Source organism: Equus quagga, chromosome 1 (assembly GCF_021613505.1).
Source record: "Equus quagga isolate Etosha38 chromosome 1, UCLA_HA_Equagga_1.0, whole genome shotgun sequence".
NCBI classification, from domain to species: Eukaryota; Metazoa; Chordata; class Mammalia; order Perissodactyla; family Equidae; genus Equus; species Equus quagga.
The window spans coordinates 86,383,805-86,408,236 of NC_060267.1; the positions used below are offsets into that span (position 1 = coordinate 86,383,805).

At 38.5% G+C, this 24,432-nt stretch overlaps 1 protein-coding gene across 4 annotated transcripts in view; it reads right to left on the bottom strand.

Annotated features, from left to right (window-relative positions):
* NR6A1 (nuclear receptor subfamily 6 group A member 1) overlaps nucleotides 1–24,432 on the bottom strand; it is a 217,860-nt gene that overhangs the window by 163,252 nt on the left and 30,176 nt on the right. For 3 of the 4 annotated variants that reach the window (XM_046680529.1, XM_046680521.1, XM_046680538.1), the window contains exon 2: nucleotides 18,895–18,936. The exons of the other annotated variant lie outside the window; for it this stretch is intronic. In XM_046680529.1, the coding sequence (XP_046536485.1) occupies nucleotides 18,895–18,936 (42 nt within the window). The remainder of the gene's footprint in view (nucleotides 1–18,894; nucleotides 18,937–24,432) is intronic. 4 annotated transcript variants of the gene reach the window in all.

The window sequence follows — 24,432 nt, forward strand, 5'->3', positions numbered from 1 at the left end:
TTCATTTGCCAGAGATGTGTAGATGGCTTGGGTTTGCACTGGTTTCTGGTGTGCATAAAGTCACCACCAGTCAACCCAGGACATCTGGAGAGCTTATCAAGCTCCCTGTAGTTGTCTCATCTCCCAGATCTTTCTATTAAAGCCCTATCTAGTCTGCTGCTCCACTATTTGTCCCGAACAGGACTGTAACCTTCAGAGTTGCTGGCTTTTCCTGTTTCACTTGCCACCAAGATCATCACTTTTAACTGACAACACTCCAAATCAAATGAGCCCTCTCCCACAGAAGTAGTAAAGCTGCTGGTTTTCATGGCTTACACCACCCTGAACTACTACACCATCAGAGCTGAAAAAACTGGGAGAAATCCTGGGTAAGGCCACAGACTTGTGATGTTCTTATCCAAAATTCAGTGGTTTTAATGAACAATGTTTCTCAATTTGTTACAAGCCTATGGTTGTTTTTGACAGTTTTGTCTGGCTTTACAGTTGCTTTTTGGGGATAGGATTGTTGATCTTGGTCACTCATGCCAGAAATGAATCTCCTCCTCAGGTGACAAATCTCCTAAGTTATAATATCCTAACCTTAGTGAAGCTAAATAGTCTGAAATCAAATCTATTTTCCTGGAATTAGACCCAAGTGCCATAACACCTAAAGTGGTCAAACACAACTCAATCCCAAAATACACTTAGGAGGAAAAACTTCCCTGGAGAAGGCAGAGGAATAAAGTCATTCTGGAGTCTTGGAATTATTTTCAATTCCAGAAGGCAACAATACACAAATTTGAATATCACAGTTATTTTCAGTTCCCACTTCCCCAAAGCCCTAACTATCAGAATCACTAGTACCATCCATGTGTATATATAATCTGAACCAGTCCCAGAGTCAATCATAGCTAAGGCAAGGGTACATGGACAGCCTCAGATCTTGTCATCAGGTAGGTACTCAAATAGGTCCTATGCAAAGAAGTACACTGAATGCCACACAGCTGGCCTTGGCCACTGCAATTAAGCTTATTAGCATGCCTGGGTGTCTGTGTATCATGGGTCCCTTGTTCACTAGCCCGGGCTTAACTCTTGGCCAAACGTGGTCAACACCGTCCCAAGATGCAAGAGTTTTGATTCTTAGTGCTTACACTCCGAGCCAATAACTAGATGGTTTGAAAGCATCCCTTCCACTTGCCAAACTTCAAGCACCACCTAATGACTTCATTTGCCAGATCCCCATCCTCTTCCACTCAGGGCTAGCAAATAATTCCTAATCAAGCATGCCCCTATATTCACCCTAACTGTGCACTTTCCCTCACATAGCAGACTTAAGGATGAGTTTCCACAATCTCCGTTCTGTCTGCTTCCTCACTGAAGCTATCGTGTCAGACAATTTGTCTGATCTATTCATATTCTCCTTAGAATGCACCTGCAGTTTCTACTAAATAGTCAGTGGGCCATAGTCCCTGACAGGACAAATGGACGCCTGATCCAAGTTGAGCTAATCTTCTTTCTTGAGCATTTAAAATTTGATCACAAATGCTTCTGTTAGTCTGAGTTGAGCATGGGAGCTGGAAAGACATGACAAGGCAGGGCAGAGCAGGGGCAATCATTTTCCATCATGGACACAGAAGCAAAGAATATCAGTCTGAAGGAGAAGAGAAATAAGAAGCAGAGGCACCAGAGAAGCAGAGATAAGACTCCATGAGACCACAGAGAGATGGGAAAGAAATCCTGGTCTTGATTGTTCATGAAATCCAATTGAATGCTCCATCCTTAGGCCCCAAGAGAACCCCTGTACTTTCCACAAATGTCCTCATTTTAAGGTAACTTAAGGTGGGGGTGAGGGGGAGCTGTTTCTTGCAATGTAACTACTTCAGTCAACAACTCTTGATTTTCCTCCCTTGCTCCACTCTATACTTTCCAGGCAGCAGCATCACTCACAATCTAGTTAGACCAGTTACTTCTCTACCATACAGCTCCTTGTGTTCAACTCATGTTTCTCTGGCTATGCCGAGTTTCTCTACAAACCCCTAAGACTAGATCATATTCTCCAAGCTCTGAAGTTTTCTTTGGCTATGATGAACGGGGCAATGAGAGGCAGGGTGGTCTTCACCTTTCAGCCTCAGCTTCTCATCTGGGAACCACCACCTACCTCATAAGGTTGTGATGGGGATTATATAAGGTGAGAAAAAAGTGCTTATTCGCAAAGCATCTGACACACAGCAAGCCCCACTAAAGGTAGCTCTTTTCTATATTACCTTGATTAAACTTGTAGTACATTCTGGGGGCCAGCCCCCTGGCCAAGGGGTCAAGGTTCCACACACTCCACTTCAGTGGCCTGGATTCATGGGTTTGGATCCCAGGCATGGACCTACTCCACTCATCAGTCATGCTGTGGAGGCATCCCACATACAAAAAAATAGAAGAAGATTGGCACAAATGTTAGCTCAGAGCTAATCCTCCTCAAGCAAAAAAAAAAAAAAAAAGAAGAAGAAGATTGGCAATGGATGTTAGCCCAGGACAAATCTTCCTCACACACACACAAAAAACCTTGTACATTCTGAACTTTAGGTAAAAATTACATCACTAATATTGAAGGTTTGAATGGCACCAAGTATACCAAGAGGACTAATCAACAGTAACTCCTGCTGGGTAGTCTTCTCTTCACACGGTAGTACTACTAACTTGTGAGCAGCCATAACAACTCCCAATCAACATCAATCTTTTCCAAACTTGTTTCTAGTCCCACCACAGTTCTGAAGCTTTGAAAATGACCCTGTGGTCTTTCATCTGCATTTGTAAGACCATTTCCACAAATTTACCAAAGTTGCTTATGAGGTTCGTTTGTTTACTGATACTTTTACCCAGTTGTTTCAAAAGAGCAAACAAAGGTCAGAGATTAAAACTAACTTGTCAAAAATCACATTTACCAAACTTAAGTAAAGAGAATCTAATACATTTTTGGTGAAAGATAGTTGAGGGTCAAAATTATCATGACTATTAGGAAAGGGTTATTAGGGTATTTTTAATTTTAAGTTTTGTCTAACAAAGCCTCTCACAGAGAGAGACAGAGACTAAATCTCACAATTAAGATTATTTAGATGAAAACTATGTTTAGCGCTTGGCTTTTACTGCATCTTAGTTATGCTGACAGATTCCTGGACAACTGAGATGCTAAATAATCTAGATACCAAACAAATCAACAAAAGTCTCAGCAAAAAATCATTACATAAAGGATTTTATTTCCTTCTCAATTACATATATCTACTCCATTCAACATAAGGAAAAACAATTCCTAGAAGAATCATTTGGTGATAGACTCACATAACAAATAATAATGCTGTCAACAGGACTGACCACATAACGAGTAGTAATTCTACCAACAGTATTTGAGCTACTATTACAAACATCTGTGCATACACAGTGATCACACAGATACACATACACACTGGTGATTCACTTTAAGTCACAGAACAAACCTCTTTTTTCTGTTTCACACCTAGCTCCAAAGGCCCATTGCACTGAGCCTCCTAGCCAGCCTGTGGCTATTTGTCTACCTTCTCCTCCTCCTGCCCAATCTTTTAGCCCCATGCTTCTGAAGGTATGAACTTAAAGGAGCCTCCTGGTGAATTAATCCAACATTCATCCATTTTTTGAGTGACTGACGTTCAACTCATTTCTACTTATAAATAAAGGCTACTTGTAAGTAACTTGTTAACTGATTGTTAATAATTCGGTGTTTTTAAACTTAAATTAACAAGACACTCTTGAGTATTCTACTAAGAAACAAGTTGCCACAAAAGGTATGGCAATGTTGCAAAGATCCTACTGCAAATACACACATAAAATCAGTCGGAAATCTTGCAGTTCTCAGAAGAACTCCATTACCACTGCTGAGGGAATTAGTGGTAGTTTTCCATTGCTGCTATTCTTGCTTTTCAACCTTCAATTATGCCTCATTCGGCATGATTATTTTCAAATTAGTTTGATACCTGCTGTGTATGACAGGTATTGCAGCAACAGTATCCTTATTTTTAAATTTCCAATAATTATACTTTGACATGTATGTCATGTTTCAAATATGAACCACACTTCAATTGCTAAAGCACATTTACCATCCTTCCCCAACATGTATTTGTACATAATAGTCCATTGCCAATGAATTATTTTCAACTGGAAAGCAGGAACAGGCAGGTTAAGCAGATAATGGGTGCCGCCTAAGTCAGCTGAGGTCACGACTCACCTAAGCTGCTATGGTCAAAAAAGTTGGCATCACTGCCACAACTGAGCAAGCTGCTCTAAGTTGCCAGGTCCCACTGCTTCCAGCCTAGTCCTCCCAAATTTTTTCTCTTAACTACTTCAGAGAGCATTAGAAACTCACCACACCCATTATCTTTTAATTTTCACAGCCCCATAAATGGCTTCTTAGAATCTCACATCCCCTTAACTGATCATAGTTCTTCGCTGCTATCTTAATTCCTTATCCAGAAAGATCCCTTTCTCAAAATTTCCATTTTTATAAGGAAAATTCATAAAAGCTCCTTTCTTTATGCCCAAAGAGTCTCAGACCCAAGGGACAGCATGGGCCATTAATGCCTCCTCCTGCAGTCTCCCTGAAAGTAGATTTTCAGCTCTTGGATATAAGAGTACATCCTTCTTGCTCCCAGCCCCCCCAAACTCAGATCCCTTTGCATTAAAGGTCAGCTCTATCACCTTACCGCTCCAACCCCCCCGCACCCAGTATTCAAAGAAAGGTGTCTGGCTAGCCACTGAATAAGTCAAGATTCTGAAGTGTGAGAAACAAGGGAAGGGAGGCAGCAAAATGGATTCCCGTACCATGAGTTTTCAAACATACTCTGAGAATGAGCTAAAGGCTCATTCCTTCCCTCATATTTTGAGGCCTAGCAGTATTACTTTTCAGAAAATCTTGATTTTCTGCTCTGTTTAATTATGAGTTTTACAAGCATTGTTTTCTTCTATTTTTCAGTCTGACTCCTCGTTCTTGGCTCTTCATTTAGGGGCTGTTGCCACCTAGTGGACTAAATGGGAATAAACGCCAACACATTATCACAGATTCTCACCTCTGTGCTTCCAGAAGAGACCACTAGATGGAGGCTTCAAACATGAAGTAGAAGGAGAGCTCCTAAACCCATCTAGAAAACCAGTTAGTTGCTTTATAACTACACAAAAAACTAACACAGATCCACAAAAATAAAATAAAATGGAATACGTCCAAAATAATGAGTTAAATAAAAATCTTTTGGAGGCAGTATAGCACTGAGGTTAAGAATATAGGCTTTGATTCTTAAGAACATAATCACAAAAACCCACAACAAAATACTACCAAGTTGAATTCAGCAATATATAAAAGTGATAATACATCATGACCATATGAGGCTTATCCCAGGATTGCAAGGCTGGTTCCATTTACAAAAATCAATCAGTGTAATTCACCATATTAACAGTCTAAATATCTGAAGAGATGCAGAAGTAGCATTCAAAAAAATTGATACCATTCATGATAAAAACTCTTAGCAAACTAGGAATACAAGGGAACTTCCTCAAGCTGATAAAGGGCATCTACAAAAAACATATGGCCTCCTGATTTCAAAACTTACTACAAAAGCTACTGGAACCAAAACAGTGTGGTACTGGCATAAAGATAAACATACAGACAAATGGAATAGAATAGAGAGCCCTGAAATAAACCCTCACACATATGGTCAACAATTTTCAACAAAATTGCCAAGACCATTCAATGGGCTAAGAACCATCTTTTTAACAAATAATGATGGCAAAATTGAATATCTACATGCAAAAGAATGCATGTGGACCTTATACTATACCATATAAACAAAAATTACCCAAAAATAGATCAAAGACCTAAATGTAAGAGCTAAAACTGTAGAACTTTTAGAAAAACACATAGGGGGGAAAGCTTCATGACACTGGATTTGGCAATGATTTCTTGGATATGACACCAAGGCACAGGCAGAAACAACAAAAAAATAAACTGTACTACATCAAAATTAAAAACTTCTGTGTATAAAAGGACACAATCAACAGCGTGAAAAGGCAATCCATGGAATAGGAGGAAATATTTGCAGATGAAGGGTTAACCTTCAGAACATATAAAGAACTCTCACAACTCAAAAAAAATTGATTAAATAATGGACAGGAGACTTGAATGGGCATTTCTCCAAAAAAGATATACAAATGGCCAATAAGCACATGAAAAGATGTCCAACATCATTCATCATTAGGGAAATACAAATCAAAACCACAGTGAGGTATCACCTCACACCCATTAAGATGGCTACTATCAAAAACAGAAAATAAGTGTTGGTGAGGAAGCAGAAAAATTAGAACACTTGTACACTGTTAGTAGGAATGTAAAATGGTACAGCCACTGTGAAAAACATATGGGGTGGTTCCTCAAAAAATTAAAAATAGAATTACCACATGATCCAGAAATTCCAGTTCTGGATATATACCCAAAAGAATTGAAAATAAGGACTTGAAGGGATATCTATATACCCATATTCACAGCAGCATTACTGACAATAACCAAAAGGTGTAACCAACCCAAATGCCTATCAACAGAAAAATGAACAGACAAAATGTGGTATAAACATACAATGGAATATTATTCAGCCTTAAAAAGGAAGGAAATTCTGACACATGTACAACATGGATGAAGTTTGATAACATTATGCTAAGTGAAAGAAGCCAGGCACAAACAGACAGATATTGTATGATTCCATTTATATGAGGTACCTGGAGTAGTCAAATTCATAGAGACAGAAAGTAGAATGGTAGTTGTCTGAGGTTGAGGAAATAGGGAGATATTGTTAATGGGTACAGAGTTTCAGTTTTGCAAGATGAAAAGAGTTCTGTGGGTGGATGATGGTGACAGTTGAGCAACAATATTAATGTACTTAATGGCACTAAACTGTACACTTAAAAAGTGGTTAAGGGGCCAGCCCGGTGGCACAGTGGTTAAGTTCGCAGGTTCCACTTCGGCGGCCCAGGGCTCACCAGTTCAGAACCCAGGTGTGGACCTATGCACTGCTTGTCAGGCCATGCTGTGGCAGCGTCCCACATAAAATAGAGGTAGATGGGCATGGATGTTAGGTCAGAACCAGTCTTCCTCAGCAAAAAGAGGAGGATTGGCAGCAGATGTTAGCTCAGGGCTAATCTTCCTCAAAAAGAGAGAAAAAAATGGTTAAGATGGTAAATGTTATGTTTATTTTACCACAATTTTTAAAAACAAAAAAAATAAAAGGAGGAAAAAACCCTATAGCTAACATGATACTTGATAGTGAAATACTGAACTCTTTCCCCTTACAATCAAAAACAAGACAAGGATGTCATCTCGCTATTTTTTACATACTATTGGACTGGAGATCTTAGCCAATACAATAAGGTAAGAGTGATAAACAAAAGTAATAAACATCAAAAAGGAAGAAATAAAATTGTCTTTATTCACAGATGTACACATAGAAAGCTCCAAGAAATTTGTTTTTAAAAGTTACTAGAACTAGTAAACAAATTTAACAATGTTCTACGATACAAACTCAACATACAAAAATCAAATTGCATTTCTATATACTAGCAACAAACTGGAAAATAAAAATTTTAAAATAATACCATTTACTATAACATTAAAAAAACATAATACTTAGTTATAAGTTTAAAGAAAGACGTATGTACAAGATCTCAACACTAATCTTTTAAAAACATTGCTGAGAAAAAACAAAGACATTCTAAGTAAGTGGAAAGATACACTGAATTCATAAATTAGAAGACTCAATTCTAAAATGACCACTCTCCCCAAACTGATAGGATCAACGCAATGCAATCAAAATCTCAGCAGCCTTTTTTATTAAAAAAATAAAATAATTGACAAGCTGATTCTAAAATTTATAAGGAAAATGAAAACAAAACAAAACCCTAGAATGGGCCAAAACAACTTTGAAAAGGAAGAATGGAGTTGGAGGACAACACTACTTGATTTCAAGATTTATTACAAAACTATAGTATTCAAGACATTGCAGTATTGGTGAGAAGATAAACAGAATTGGTGAAAAGATTAATGGAATAGAATACAGAGTCTATAAAGAGATTCACACATATAAAGATCAAATTATTTTTCAGCAAGTGCATCAAAAATTCAATGAGGAAGGTCTTTTCAACAAATGAGTCCAGAACAAATGAATAGTCACATAAAAAGACTTTGCTTCTTATCTCATAGCATACAAAAAAATTAATTTAAGACGGGTTATAGACATAAATGTAAAAGATAAAACCATAAATTTTCTAGTAGAAAATCCAGAAGAACACCTTTGCAACCTTCGGTTAAGGCCAAGATTTCTTAGGGAAGACACAGGAAGTATTAACCATAAAAGAAAAAATTAATAAATTGGACTTCATAAAAATGTTAATCAAAAAACATGTTAATAAAGTAGATCAGAAAGCCATGGATTAAGAGAAAATATTCACAACACGTATCTGATGAAGAACTTGTATCAAGTAAAAAATATCCACAACTCAGTAACAGGACAAAGAACATGATTCTTTTTTTTCTTTTTTTTAAGATTTTATTTGTCCTTCTTCTCCCCAAAGCTCCCTGGTACTAGCTGTATATTCTAGTTGTGGGTCCTTCTCTTTGTGGTACCTGGGACACTGGCGCAGCATGGTTTGATGAGCAGTGCTAAATCGGCGCCCAGGATCCGAACCAGCAAAACCCTGGACCACCAAAGCAGAGCTCGTGAATTTAACCAGTCGGCCATGGGGCCGGCCCCTGATTCTTTTTAATAATCAAAAGACTTCAAACAGACATTTCTAAAAGATTATATACGAATGACCAATAAGAGTGTGAAAAGCTGATCAACATAATCAGTTATCAGGGAAATGCAAATTAAAACCACATCAGTCCCATTACATGCTCACTAGAATGACCAAAATTTAAAAGTGACAACACCAAATGCTTGCAAGGATGTGGAAGAACTGGAACTCACACACTAAAACTCTAAAATGTATAAACAATTTGGAAAACTGTTTGGTAACCTCATAGAAAGTTTACATCTACCATATGACCCAACAATTCCTAGATATACGTCTAAGAGAGAGAAAAACATATACCCACAAAAACCTTGTGTAAGAATTTTCACAGCTACTTTATTGATAATAACCAAAAACTTGAAACAGCCCAGGTATCAACAGACAAATAAAGTGCAGTACAGTCAATGGAGTACTCCTCAACAAGAAAAAGAAACAAACTACTAACACTTGCAACAACATGGATGCAGCTCAAACATTATGCTTTTGAAAAACGCTAGACACAAAAGAGCAGATGTTGCATGATTCCATTTATATGACATTTTAGAACAGGAAAAACTAATCTATCATGACAGAAATCAGAAGCTATTGCTTCTTAGGATAGAAGAGTGGGATCAATTGAGAAAAAGCATAGAAGAATTTTCTAAAGGGATGGCAACGTTCTGTATCTTCTTGGAACTCAGATTACAAGGTGCATGCATTTGTGAAAACTGCTTGAACCTTACACTTATTATCTATGTATTTCATTGTATGTAAATCATACCACTATTTTAAAAAGATAAAAAGTACATTAACTTTGGAATCACACAGGCTCCAGCTCTGCCACTTACCAGCTGTGTGACCTTGGCCAAGTGTTAAATTGTCAGTTTCCTCATCTGTAAAATGGGGAGAATGAGAGTTGAGAACAACCTCATAGAGTTACCAGAAAGAATAAATGAAATCATGTGTTTAAATCATTAGCATACAGTAAATGCTCACTAAATATCAAGCAAAAAAGTTAGAAAACCTTTGTCATATATTTCAACAAAGAGAAACATGCAGAAATGGCTAGAGCAGTTAAATCTTGGGCAATTCACATATGTTATCTGACTTATTTTTTAAAAGAACCCCTAACAGAGATTATTACTGCTTTATGGATGAAGAAACTGAGCTTCACAGACTGCCTATGGTCACTCAGCAAGGAAGTGGAAAAAGCGAAGATGCAAACTCTCACTGGTGTTTTTCCACTGCACCATACTATCCTTCCAGTAGGGTTACTTTCAGCGATGTATCCCTGCAACGGCCAGGACAGCACAATTCGTATGTAAAGCCACCAAGGCTCCCTTCATTCCTGAGAGTACGGTAGTGTCAGGCCTGATACTGAAAAGAGGCCAGTTCTGACAGCCTGATTGGTGAATGCTGACAGAGCTGCAAGCAGAAGACTGCAAATGCTGGTCTAGGCTTTTACCCTGTTCTTGGGCTTCGAAATGGTTCCTGCTACTTGAGGACACTAATTCTCCTTCCATAGGGTAATTTCAAGATAAGAAAATTCTGAATGTAAAATTTGTGATGGAAGAGGGAAGCTGGAGCCTGGGTGGCTCAATTTAGCAGAATAGCCTTAGAAACTTGGTAGCTAAAATGAAAAGTGGAGATTTTTTTTAAAATACATATCCTTTTTCTCAATTCAACAGGCTTTTGTAAATAATTGAAACACAGAAATAATCAAAGTTACCCTGTGATCCCAAGTGCCCAAAGATACCACTGTTAACAAACAGTTCAGTGTATCATCTTCCAGACTAAAATCTGCCTTCTTAATGATCCTACAGTATTCCATTACATGGATAAACACAATCCATTTAACTAGTCTCCTATTAAACTTTTAAGCTATTTCCAATTTTTTTGCTATTGTAGGTGCTGAAAGGAGTAAATGCGAATATACATTCTGCATACCTGTCATTTCTTACAGGATAAATGCTTAGACATATGAATTGCTAAATCTGCAATTTTAAATTTTAAACTACTCAATCTGCAAAAATAAATGCGCACATTTTCAGCTTTGACAGACTTATTTATTAGATTTATTTATTAGATTACACATACAAGAATTCCCACTCACATCTTCATCTGCACTTACAATTATGGTTTTTTTGTTTTGTTTGTTTTTTGTTTTTTTGGTGAAGAGGATTGGTCCTGAGCTAACATCTGTTGCCAATCTTCCTCTTTTTGCTTGAGGAAGATTGTCATTGAGCTAACATCTGTGCAAATCTTCCTCTGTTTTATGTGGGATGCTGCCACAGAGTGGCTTGACAAGTGGCGCTAGGTCCATGCCCAGGATCCGAACCTGCAAACCCCAGGCTGCCAAAGCAGAGCGTGCAAATTTAACCACTATGCCACCAGGCCAACCCCACAAGTACCATTCTTTAACGTCAGAGTTGCAAACTCAAATGCCTACAGAAGACTAGCAGGAAACATAAATGGATGAAGGAGGCCATACGGGTTTATGACAAACCTAAGAGTGCACGCTCATATAAAGAGGGCAGCCACTACTCTACTCCAGCCAACAGACGTCACACCGAAATTCAGGTCCAGTATTAGATCTTCCAATTCATCAAAAACGCCAGAAATCCAAATTGTTATGAAACTCTTGCAGGTTTTAAATGTTGACAACTAACATGCTTTTATTTAAACATCTGATTGGTTAGTCAAACAAAATACATCTATAGGCCAGACTACATGTAGCACATGGAATTTTGTGCTAAAGTGAAAAAGATTTAACACTGTATTTTTGCTTTGAATCTTATTAGTCATGCAGTTTATCTTTTCCTATGCTTACCAACAGAGGACGGATTTATTCAATTTTCATCATAGTGACTGCCAGCACCCTTCAAAGAAAGATGCTTATCTGTTTTCTAAGATTCATATCTACAACAAATATTGGACCAAAATAAAAAAGATATGTAACTTCAGGTCTAGATGTTAAAGAGTGGTCTTAGTTGACCAAAGTGTGTCCAGAAAAGGCATATGAAGACTCATTTGGGACTGAGTTGCTATACTCTCCCCAGCATCCTTACAGCACCACAAGATTTTGAGAGACAATACTAATTGGTAAAACTACACATGGCTTTGAAGAGGGTGGCTTTAACAATCTCGAGCTTCCCTCCACTACTTGATACACTGGCTGAAGACAACAAATTTTCTCTTTGGTGAGACCTCAGAAAAGGAAGAGAAGAATTCCCACACATCCCCCTTGTTATCATATATTGAATTTAAACAACCACTTTCAGTCTTTTTCAAATGAGTAAAACACACACTCTCAAAATCTTACTGCAATACTGCTCCCATAGAAAGAACAATTTCAGCAACCTATCTAGCTTCAGAATTTCTTCTCATTCCTTCTTAGTCATCCATTACAAACCTCCAGACCCAGATGTTCAAGCATTCCCTTCACCCACCAGAGAGAATGACAGAGATCCACGACTACCCAAGGACCCAACCACAGTCTTTGAATGCAACTATCTTTTCATCAGTTGTAAACAAGTCCTAAACTCTTGGCTCCACAGGGAGTCCCTACCAAGTCAGTACAAACTCTGAAATAGGGGCAGAGGTCAAGGGGATGAGAGCACAACCCAAGCTCTGGATCTCATCCCACCCCCACTCTGTTCAAAAGAATCCTTATCAGAAGGAACTCCCCAGCAAAAGGCCACCTTCAGGAGACCTGGGGCTAGCAGATTCAGCGAAGCTTTGGAAGCAGGCTCTTGGAACTGTCATGAATGCGAAACATCTAAATCACTAACAGAATGTTCTGGAGGAAAGATGACATAAAGTAGGGGAAAATAAGAGAGATTTGTGAACTTAGCTTCATTTGTTTCAGGAAAGAACCTATCTGATGAATAGTGAAATAATCCTGAACCAGAGCCACAGAAGAAATCTCTTTGAGAACCAATCTATTCCATGGTGAACTATTCTACTGTGTCCAAAATCATTCTAACATACGCAAAAGAGCCCAAATGAGACTTAGATAATATAGTCTTTATTCTTCTGTACACAAAAAGCCCCGTTAAATATGTTATAAATCATGATACTGCCTTAAATTTTTCCATTAGCATTTGAGACTTGTCACAATGAAGAGAGCTGGAGACAGGAGAGAAGATTAGTTAAAACAGTGGCTCTGAAGTCTCAGATACTTCTCCACTAAGGTGAGTCATTTAACGTCTCCAGACCTCAGTGTTCTCATCTGTAAGACAGGGATAGTATCTTTTTAAACAGACTATATGAGTGCTTAATGAAAAATGCATGTGATGCATTTAGTGTGTAATAAATATTAGCTATCATTACTACTAGTATGTAGTAAAAGCCATATATCATCAAGTTTTGTGTCTGTCATCCTGATTAAACCAGAGTCCCCTGAGGGCAGGAACTGTGTCTTAGCTTGGCATACACATCAAAAAGAAAAAGAGGAGGGGGCCAGCCTGGTGGCGCAGCAGTTAAGTTCACACTTTCCGATTCAGCAGCCAGGGGTTCACCGGTTCGGATCCCAGGTCCAGATCTGCGCACCATTTGTCAAGCCATGCTGTGGCAAGCATCCCACATATAAAGCAGAGGAAGATGGGCGCGGATGTTAGCTCAGGGCCAGTCTTCCTCAGCAAAAAGAGGAGGATTGGCAGCAGATGTTACCTCATGGCTAATCTTCCTCAAAAAGGAAAAAAAAAAAAAAAAGAAAGAAAAAGAGAAGTGGGGAAGTAAGAGGAGAACAATGGACCAGGTATTACAAAATAAAACAAAATTAGATAGTTTTATATGATATAACCCTTCTCACTCCTACTGAACATATGCAAAGTGCCTGGCACATAAGGAATATCCAATAAATGTTCATTTCCTTTCCTTCCTTGATCTCTAACACACAGTTTAAGTTCATTCTCTATAGACCACACTTGGGCTTATACGAACTGTTTTCCGAGATCAAAAACTGTGACATATAGTTTAACAACTAGGAATGGAACCTTAAGGACATGGTATAGAATATTCGAATTTTGGATAGAACCTATGGGTACTCTAGTTGAGATGCATATTTATCACCTGTAGCTTGAAGGATCCATAAAAAGTCTCCTTGGGATCCCAAAACACTTGAGAGACAAACGCAAAGCCAGAGCAAGCCAGCAGTATTAGGCTGTCTTATTCAGAAGCTGTTTTTATCTGGTCAGTTCATCCTGTCAGCACTCATGGATGCCAGATTAATGAGCACTTATCAGCATGGCAAGAAAAAGTAAAGACTAACTTTCAAGTCTCTTTTAAAATGCTCATTTATCTAGGTCCTTGATCAGTAGAAAAAATACATATACACATACACACACACACATATATTTTAAAGTGTGAGTCAGCAAGAATTCCAAGCACACAGTATTTTTAAATGGTAATGGTCAGGCTTTTAATTGTACAAATTTGTTCCTCAGAATGCTCTCTGTAAGACATTGCTCCTGACCAAAGAGAAGTGCATAATCTGAGTCATTTGTTTTAAATAAGCAGAGAGTTAACTTCTTTAGTTTCCTGAGAGGTTAAATAAATGGGTTGGCAGATAGTCATTTGGGAGGTTACCTGTTGCTAGTTGAGTGAAGGGCCTCAAAACACTCTCATAGTCAACCAGATGGTAAAGAACAGTCTTGGCCAAAGTGGTCAGCAGTATATGAGCTCTGCTCCTCTGAGGGAACTATTTACCTGAAGCAGTAACTTACACCTGCTAACATCTGGAATGATTTATCTTTGTATCATTTAGAAACACAGGCTAGTTTAATTGAATAAAGTGCAGTTCAATGGCCCATTAGAACAGAGAGACAAAATTTCAGCATTATGATACATAGCCTAGAATAGCATACACTTAATAGTGTTTACCAATTACCAAGCATGTACATACATCACTTGATTTAATCTTCACAACAGCCCTGTAAAGTAGGAATAATTTTTACCATTCCCATTTTACAGATGAGAACACTGAGGCACAGAGAGGTTAAATAACTTAGCCAAGATTACAGAGCTAATAAATATTGAAGTCAAGTTGAACCCAAGCAATCTTGAGACAGAGTCCATTCTCTTAATTCAGAAGAGTTTTGGCTTATATAAAAAGCTATAGGCCTCACTTGAAATGTAGACAAAAATTTACACAGAAACATGTTCACTGTGACATTATTTATAACGTAGAAAAAAATGGAAGCAATCTAAATGCCCAACAATAGGAGAATGGCTACATAAATCATGGTAAGGTTATTCACTTACAATTAAATATTATCCTGCCATTAAAAATATTTACAGAGGGGCTGGCCCCATGGCCGAGTGGTTAAGTTTGCACGCACTGCTTCGGCGGCCCGGGGTTTCACTGGTTCCAATCCTAGGCGCGGACATGGCACCACTCAAGCCATGCTGAGGCAGCGTCCCACATGCCACAACTAGAAGGACCCACAACTAAAAATACACAACTGTGTACCAGGGGGCTTTGGGAGAAAAAAGAAAAATAAAATCTTAAAAAAAAATTTACAGAAAATGTTTCATAGCTTGGCACAATGCTCCCAATGTAATGTTGGGGGTGGGGGGGTACAGGATACAAAATTTTGCATATAATACAATTCCTAATTATGTAAAAAATAAGCTCAGACACAAACTAAAAGGACACATTCTCAAATAAGAAACAATGGTTATTTCCAGGTGGTGGGATTAGGGGTATTTCTATTTTTCTTTTAGTGTTTTCCACAATGAACAAGCATTATACTTCTATCAGTTTAAACAAAGACAATTTTTTCTTTTAATCAAGCTACACAAAGATCCACAGCAGTTGGTAAAAACAGCTAAAAAGCTTCTCATCTGTCTAACTTCAAGTCATTACTTTCCTTAGGATAATACCCTTTGGACACCAAACAACATAGCACATATCAAAAAGAATGCTCACCTTCAACTTTGGAAACTAAATTAAAATATGAGTATTTTCAATTTTGGTCAGTTTGCTATTCTCTAATCATTTGTAGGATTATTTTAGAAGAAGAGAAATGGATTTAACTATTTAGAGAAGCCCAAAACTCAGGAATGGCTTTGCTGAAATAGGTAATAAGGGACAAAAGTCTGACTGGGGAGAAGGAACAGCTGTTGCTAATCCAACTATTTACCCTTTGACCCTCTATCTGGCCAATAACTGAACAGTATCAATTGTTTTCCTGTATTATGTGCTGTTTACAATCCCTGAGACGCATGAAAGGAATTAATAATTTAGCCTAGAAAGCTGACAGCCTTTATTGGGGAGTCCCTTGTCTGTGGGACAGAAATCAGAGCAAGTAGCTGTCCTGAAGTCACAGGTCCCTTTACTGTTCCTGTTTTATAGCCTAATTGGCCCCCAAACATAAATCAATTATTTCTCCTGTTTTAAGCAACAATGACTTCTATTCTCTAACTTCCCTTGTATCAAGTCAGTCCTTGTTCTCTTGAGTTTTACAACTACACGGTAAACATGACGGCTGAGGAAAAAACTTGGGGAGCAGGGCAGACTGGGGTTATTTGGAAACAGAAGCACAGAAAGGTTATGCTGTTTTGAACTTCTCTTGACCTTTGACTGCCCTTGTCCCTAGCTTATGCTAATGGGCAGGGTACAGAGATGCTTCTTGTAGAAATGAACTTAGCCTGAACCTGTGCTATAACATTGGACTCAAGGAAGCCCAGGAATCATTGGAAGACAGTCACAGTGTGAACAGCTGCCCATATTCTAAGCACAGCTACCCATCTGCTCTACCACAGAAAAGGTAAAAAAAAAAAAAAAAAAAAACCAAAAAGCTATTTAAATTGGACTAAGTCAGTCTTTCGTCATCTAGTTCCAACACATCCCACCTGTTCTCCCAAACTTGCCGTCTACAACCACTGCTGAGCACAATGGGAAATCAGCAAAAATGGTATTTCCTATTTCAAAATAAGCAAGTACAAGCAGGCTTCCCCACTCAGGAATTTGGGGAGTAGGGAAGACACTAGGGCCTCTAAACTCCAAAGATGTATCACAGAGAAATCTCTATTGTTCTCAATCTAATGTGCAAAAGTCATGAGGTATTAACATAGGAGATGTTATTCTTTTCTAGTCAGAAGCCATGGAATTTGCCGTATCAACAGTCATAACCAATTTAACACAATACACACAGCCCATCTCAGTCCTGAGGTTTCCTTTCACTTGGTAGGGCAGAGCATGCTAATGTGAATCCCAAGATTGGTTCAGACCAAGATGATAAATTATTCCTTCCCATTTATTATTATATCAGATCTTTATGTATTTCTTCAAAGAGAAAGAATAAAAACACTGCTACCTTAACAAAGATAACGTGGGGATTATTGAGAATATTGCCCACATAAGCTAAGTACAGTGTTTAAAAGAAAAGTGATGTTTTTAGATGACTCCTATTCTATACTGATATATAAAATTATGATTCACTATCTGTTCATTCTCATGGAATGGAGAAGCTGGTAAATCATCATATCTAGCTAGAGATTCTATGGAGAAAAGTTAAATGAGTCAGGATTATTCGGCCCAGAAAGAATAATAATTCAATAATAATCTTTATGAGAATATGAAGGGTCTTTCCTAGAAGATGGACATGAGCTATTTTCAATTGCTACTGAGTGCAGACAAGGAGAATAAGTATGGGTACTGTTGCTAAATTAGAGGTTTAAAAAATGTTTTTTCAAATAATTCTAGACAAGGAAGTATTTTCCAACAGATTGTTAATAGATGAGGATAGGCCCTAGACTTATTTATTTGTGTATCCCTGGAGCCTAGAACTGGGCCTGGAGCAGAGAGAACATGCAATGTTTAACTGAGTTCTCAATTATCTAGCATGTTTTCTGTCTGAAAAATTACAGGGCATCTCAATGTCCTTCCTCCTTCCTAGTGTTCAAAACTGCTTCTAAGAAAGGACTATGACTTAAGAATTTACCTTTTCCTCCTACTAAATGAAGGCTATTCATAAGACAAAGACAAAGAGAAACAGTGTGTTTACCCACAGATACTGGGAGGTGGGAGAGCAGGAGACTGAGCCCATACTACCTACAAAACTGATTTTGAACTTTATGACTTCTAGAGAGACAAATCTATTTCCCTGGTGTTTGATAAGCATTGTGGGACTTATTTTGTCTTGCAACTAATAAGTATTACTTGAACAAACATGAACGTTTATACTAGTTTATACTAGTAAGGTGTGTGGGGAAAAATATGTAAGAAGGTCTACACCCTCAGAGAGCTGATATTAGCCAGGATGGTGAGAAGGTGAAACTTTATCACTTACCTCAACAGCAGATTTGTGACAAACAGCCAGCCCCATGACCCTAAAAAGTACTAGAACTAGACAAATAACTCTAGATCATCTCATGGAGTCTCAGTCTAAATTACCATTTGACCTGGCATTATAGCACAATAAGGTCTGTAGACAGTGGATATTCCCATGTCCTATTTCTAACAGTTATAACTGTATCTCAGAATGGTGTATGTCACATTTTGAGAGCACTGGAAACACAAATGATGATCTATAATCAAGACTTACAGAGTCCTGAAAAGCATCATTTAATTAGACCTTGAAATGGTCACTCTCATACCTTAACCTTAAGAATGTAGATAAAGGTGCTTTAGAAATTAAACTGTGGTAACTAAGGTAATCAGTTATAAATATCTAAACCAAGCAAAACCCCTCTTTGAAAGAAATTATGTCAAAACTAGTCAGTACTCTAGAAAAGTGGTTGTGGGTATAAGGTTGTACGCGTGCATGAATGAAAGCACAATTTTTGTTGCTGCTGGTTTCATAGGAGGATGAAGAGGATGCAAGGAGATTAATATTTAAATAGAAATTTTCAGTAAATCAATTTTCTATTAAATGGCTAGATCCTGGCCACTGAATAACATTAGGAAAAGAAACAGTAAGCCTAACTAGAAAAGACAAAATGCCCTGCCCATAATTATAAATTAAAGTGAAATAAAATCTGAGTCAATAAGACCTATCAATTACACCTTAAATTATACATTTGAAAGTACAAACACATCCTTTTCTTACCCCTGAACACTGGGGAACATTCAGAACTTACTAGTGCCTGGGTCGAGCTCTGCCAATTCATCCTGACAAAAACCTAAAGAGAAAACAACAGAAAAAAAGATTATGACTTGTAAATTACTCCAAGGTGACTCCAAATATGAAAAAGTAAGTATCATATAGTGGGAAAAAAGTCCAGACTGAGAAGTCAGATTTGCATTTGAACCCTAGCTCTGTAACATTTAGCTACTGTATCCCTCTCTGAGCCTCCATTTCATCATCTTTGTATTAAAAAAATGGAGACAGTAACAGCACTCACCACAGAGTAGTAAAGATGATTAAGTGAGATGCTGATATAACATGCTTATTTGGCATAGTCCTTGGCACACAGTAGGAGCTCAATAAACAACAGCACAAGTAATTATGAGTACGTATGCCAATGTTAGTTGGAATAAAAATTCATAGGAAAATTATAACTCATTTAATTATCTGTCATATTCTATTTAACATTATTATTTTCCAAAAGAAAGCAAAATATACAAAACATGAACTTATAACAAATATCAAACAAGGTAATTTTACTTTAAATCTTCACAGATACTGAAGAATTTTCCCTACACAGACGAATGGAAGCAATTCTTCCATTAGTAAGTATGCTGCTCAGGTTGGAATAAATACCTCTCAAAGCATACTTTAGACACAAAAAGTATGAGCTACAACTGTCTGATTGGTTTATAACTATCACACGTTAGAGAAAAATCACACACAGTGAATGGCACAGTAGGTATTTTCTATACATAGTTGATGAAAGTTCTTTTCTCCTGGAAAGACTGCCTACTTTCTCCAGTTTGCTTTCTACTCATCCTCAGCTTAAATATTTCCTCAAAAAAGCTTTTGCTTGCCTCCCTTACCCTTGTCTCCTACACCAAGTCAAAGGCCCCCGTTATAACTATCTATAATACTTTGTATCAACAAGGAATTACTTGTTCAATGTCTGATTCCACTATTAGACTGTTCCATGGGGGAAAGGATCTGGCCTGTCTTGTTCACCATTACCATTGTATCCCCACTACCTCTCAGAAGCATAGCACAAAGGAAGCTGTTCAATAAACATCAACTGTGGTATGTTAATGGTAAATTCAAAAATAACGGAGCAAAATTAGGACTAGAGGGATATGACAGCATTTTCTGTCATCAGAGCTGGGCAACGTGAAGCCAGACCAGCAACTAGGAGTCACATGGAGAAGAGGGATTCAAGCAGCAGGTAGACTGTTTAAACACCACAACTTTTAAAGTCCTTTGCAATCCTGAACTGTTTGGGCCACACCATTCACCAAACATGCCATATCCCTTCTTGCTTTCCTGTGCTTCCTCCTCCTCCTCCACTTGGTGAGGAACTATTCATCCTTCGAGATTTAGCTCAAATATCACCACCGCTGTGAAACATGGAACACAGAAGAGGCCCCTCCTGCATTCCCCAAAGGATAAAGGAACAATTTAAATATCTGCCTCCTCCATTAGATAGTGAGCTCTTCAAGGGTGGGGACCACCCCATGTCCATCTGTGGAGCTGCTTCTATGCTGAACCAGTTGCCAATACATTATGGAAGGTGCTCAAATGCAAGAAGACCTAAACAGAAAACACAACCCCATCTCTAGATCACAGTCTAACGGAAGAAAGTCACAGAATCAGAAAATCTAAAGTCTAGCCTGTGTGTCTAGTGTGTGGAAGGTCCGAATGAGGAAATCTGATCTGGAACACCAGAGTTTGGAAGCTGCTAAAAGTGGCTGAGATACCTGAAAAGGCTCATCGCAGAACAACTTCAAAGCATTTCTTTCTTTTTTTTTTTTTTTTTTTGAGGAAGACCAGCCCTGAGCTAACATCTGCCACCAATCCTCCTCTTTTTGCTGAGCAAGACTGGCCCTGAGCTAAGATCCGTGCCCATCTTCCTCTATTTTATATGTGGGACACCTGTCACAGCATGGCTTGACAAGTCGTGTAAAGGTCTGCACCCGGGATCTGAACCGGCGACCCCAGGCCACCAAAGGGGATCGTACGAACTTAACTGCTGTGCCACTGGGCCAGCCCCTCAAAGCATTTCTACATAAAGGCAATGGGAATCAGAAAAGCTGCGGAGAGATGCCAGGTAACGAGGAAATACCTCATCATTACACATGGGTTCAATATTGAACATCCTTCCAGAAGTGAAACTGAGAATAAGCATTCACTGAACATAAATTCACTCAAAAATAGGACAAAAGCATGGGAAGGGAGGGTAGTGTAATGGGAAAGTTAGACCTCTCCTAAATTCTAGTTCAAGCCACTTTTAGTTTAGTTATACAACTTTAGCCAAGTCACTCCCTATTCTGAACCTCACATTCTGCATGTTAAATAAAAGGACTGTACTAGAAGTCTCAAGAAAGGACAAAGCTTAATGCATTTTCTGAAAACCAACAATATTCTGAACTCAAAGTAACTAGATCAAACACAAAGAGAGGGTGACTAAAAAACAAAGAAAATACTAAAACATAAAGTGGACATTTATTGCTTTTATCTGCCTAGTAACCACTCCCCCTTTCTTTTGTTAAAAGTATTCTGATTTTTCTTTGGAGACATCTATTTTATACTCTCAATCCATATGACCCAAGTAGGATTGCCCCTAACCTTGCTATAAAATGGGCTTAACAACAGGACTTACTTATAGGTCTGTTAAAAGGATTAAATGAGATAGTGCATGTAAAGGCTCTGTACAGTACCTGACAAAGTCAGAGCTCAACATATGTGAGCTACTACTAACTAACTAAGCCCTGGGGTCCATCCAATCCAGTGCTGTGTCTGCAGTAACAAAGAGCAGATTATAGGAGAGTGCCTATTGACCCATTCATAACATCATCCTCAAAGACCTAGGGTAGAACTGTAATATCACTGTCATTTTAGTTACTTGCTGTGATTCTTGAATCTTTTTTTACATTTTGAGCCTATAAATTGCTTGATGGAGTGATTCCAGACATATGCTACCCCCTGAGGAAAGAGGGACTCTTTATATTTGCCCTAAGACAAATTCCTCCAACGGTCACAAAGAGCCTAGACGATGGAATTCTCTAACTCTGTCTACATTCCCTCCATCCACCCTGAGACCACTGGCTATTAATGTTGTCTCTGGTTTTACAGATCATCACTAGTGCAGGAGGCCTGAGGAGATATGGAGAGCAATGTTAATCCTACCTCCTGACGACAAGTCAACGGAATGGTTGGGTCTGGCTCCATTCTCAAATAGAGTAACACCCAGATTCTGAGTAACCAGATCCAGCTAGCAAAATGATTCCAGCTAAAAGAATCCAAATCACTGCTAGAAGTAAATCCAATGTGTGTTCAAGACAATTCAACACAAAGGCAAGAGATATCAGAGTTGTTCAGTGAAAAGTAGACTCCCAAGTCACATAAATACCCAAATATACCCCCACAACCAACTGCCTCACAGACTACAACACATTAAAGCAAGTTAGGAAATGTTCTGAGAAATCCAGGGTCTTTGGCTGTTGACTTAAGTTGGGTTTAAAAAGGGACAAACAAGAAACACAGATTGGTTCCTAAGATGATATATCACCAAGTCAGTATGCTTATAAGCAATCTGAAATTTAGTGCAAAGCTTATATTCACTTGCCACAGTCTAACTTAGAAGACAGATGCACAGTGAAAAGGGCATGGGTCTGAGTTATAGCTGGATTCAAATCCCAGATGTGTCACTATTTTTGTTTAATTAACTACCCATGCCTATTTCCTGAAATGGAGATAAAAATAACCATCTTGTTCACCTGTTGTGAGATTTGTACATAATCACCTACTTTACAGCAAGTGATCAATAAATGGCTCTAAGTTTACAAGTTTTCTTTAATACAAAGGAAGATCCAGTTGACAAGCTTTTCTCCAATAAGCATTTGCAAACAGAAAAAGTTCAGTGACTCCTCAATCTGTGACTGGCTACAGTGACAGATTAAAAAATTACTCATTGGCGCCGGCCCCGTGGCTGAGCGGTTGAGTTCCGCTCCGGCAGCCCAGGGCTTCACCAGTTTGAATCCTGGGTGCGGACATGGCCATGCGGATCATCAAGCCATGCTGAGGTGGCATCCCACATGCCACAACTAGAAGGACCCACAACTAAAAAAGTACACAACTATGTACCGGGGGTCTTTGGGAGAAAAAGGAAAAATAAAATCTTTTAAAAAAAAAAGTTACTGATCTTCTTTATTTACTATTTTGACTACAAAATTATGTATTTACCATGATAGGATCTTCAATAAGATCCATTCTTTTCCAAATGTGAATAAAAGCTAATGGGTAATATCAGTAAACAAATTCAAGCCTGAAACACTAGCTAATTGTAACCTGTAATGTGTCTTTTACAAAAGCAAATTAAATGTTACTCTAGGAATGTTTTGATTTAATTTACATCACTGTAGGAAGGCAGCAGGGTACACGAGAGACCTGGATCCTGGTCAGGACTGTGCCAGTTATTATTTCGAAGCCTCAGAAAACCACAGGCAAAATTAAGGTGAGGCCCTTAAAGGGTAAAATTCTACGATTCTAATCAAACATCACATCTTCCCCCAAACAGAAATCATATATATACTGCAAGATCTGCCTACCACTTCAACTTTACCTCTTGCTTCTCACCCCATCCCACTCAACAGTGTATACTCCATCCATACTGAACTACACTGTAGCTCCCCGAATTCAACACGCTCTTTACCCTCCATTCCTTTGCATATACTATTTTCTCCACCTGAGCCCACCTTTACTCACCATTCTGTCCTGAGGACTCAGGTCACATCTCGATTCCTTCCCCCTCTCTCTCCCACACACACTGAAGTCCAGGTTTCACCTAGTCAACTGCAATTCAAGTTTTATGCAGTTTTAAACGTGAGATATGAAGTGAAGCAGGGCTTCAAAAAGGAACTCAAAGGTCTAAAAGCGTTTTGAAATTGCTCTGGTTAGTTCAGAGGCCCTACTCTGTGCTCCCCACAGGGCCCTGTGATCCCACATCACATCATGATCAGGGCCACTGACGCTGAATTCAGGTTCTAGAGAAATTTGTTTTCTATACTCCCCAACAAAAAGCTAAAAATCTTTACCCAGGATTTATACTGATATACAACAGTCATTAGCTGGTCCTTTCCGGCCCAACTGGCTCTGGTCATTTGTATCAGTGTCCCATCTGCATTATATCCCCTGATCATGATTAGGTCCTCAATGAAACTCTGTGTCCTTGTTTCAGTCAGCTCTGGTCTCAGCCCTAACTATAACCCCAGCCCCAAGACTTAGGCAGGATCCCTGGGAAAGGTTGCTGAGTAAACGTTGAGGAACTGCTTCTTTCTCCAAAAAGCAACAGTACTAAACCACAATGCCACCACAATGAATTTCTTGCCAAAATACCAAGTTCAAAGAGAAAATAACTGTTTCACTATTCTCTGCCTTTAAAGTCTAGAAGTGATGTCCAACACAAATTCCTACAATGATGGACACGTTCTCTATCTATACTGTCCAATTTGGTAGCCACTAGCCACACTACAGCTATTAAGCGCTTCGAATGTGA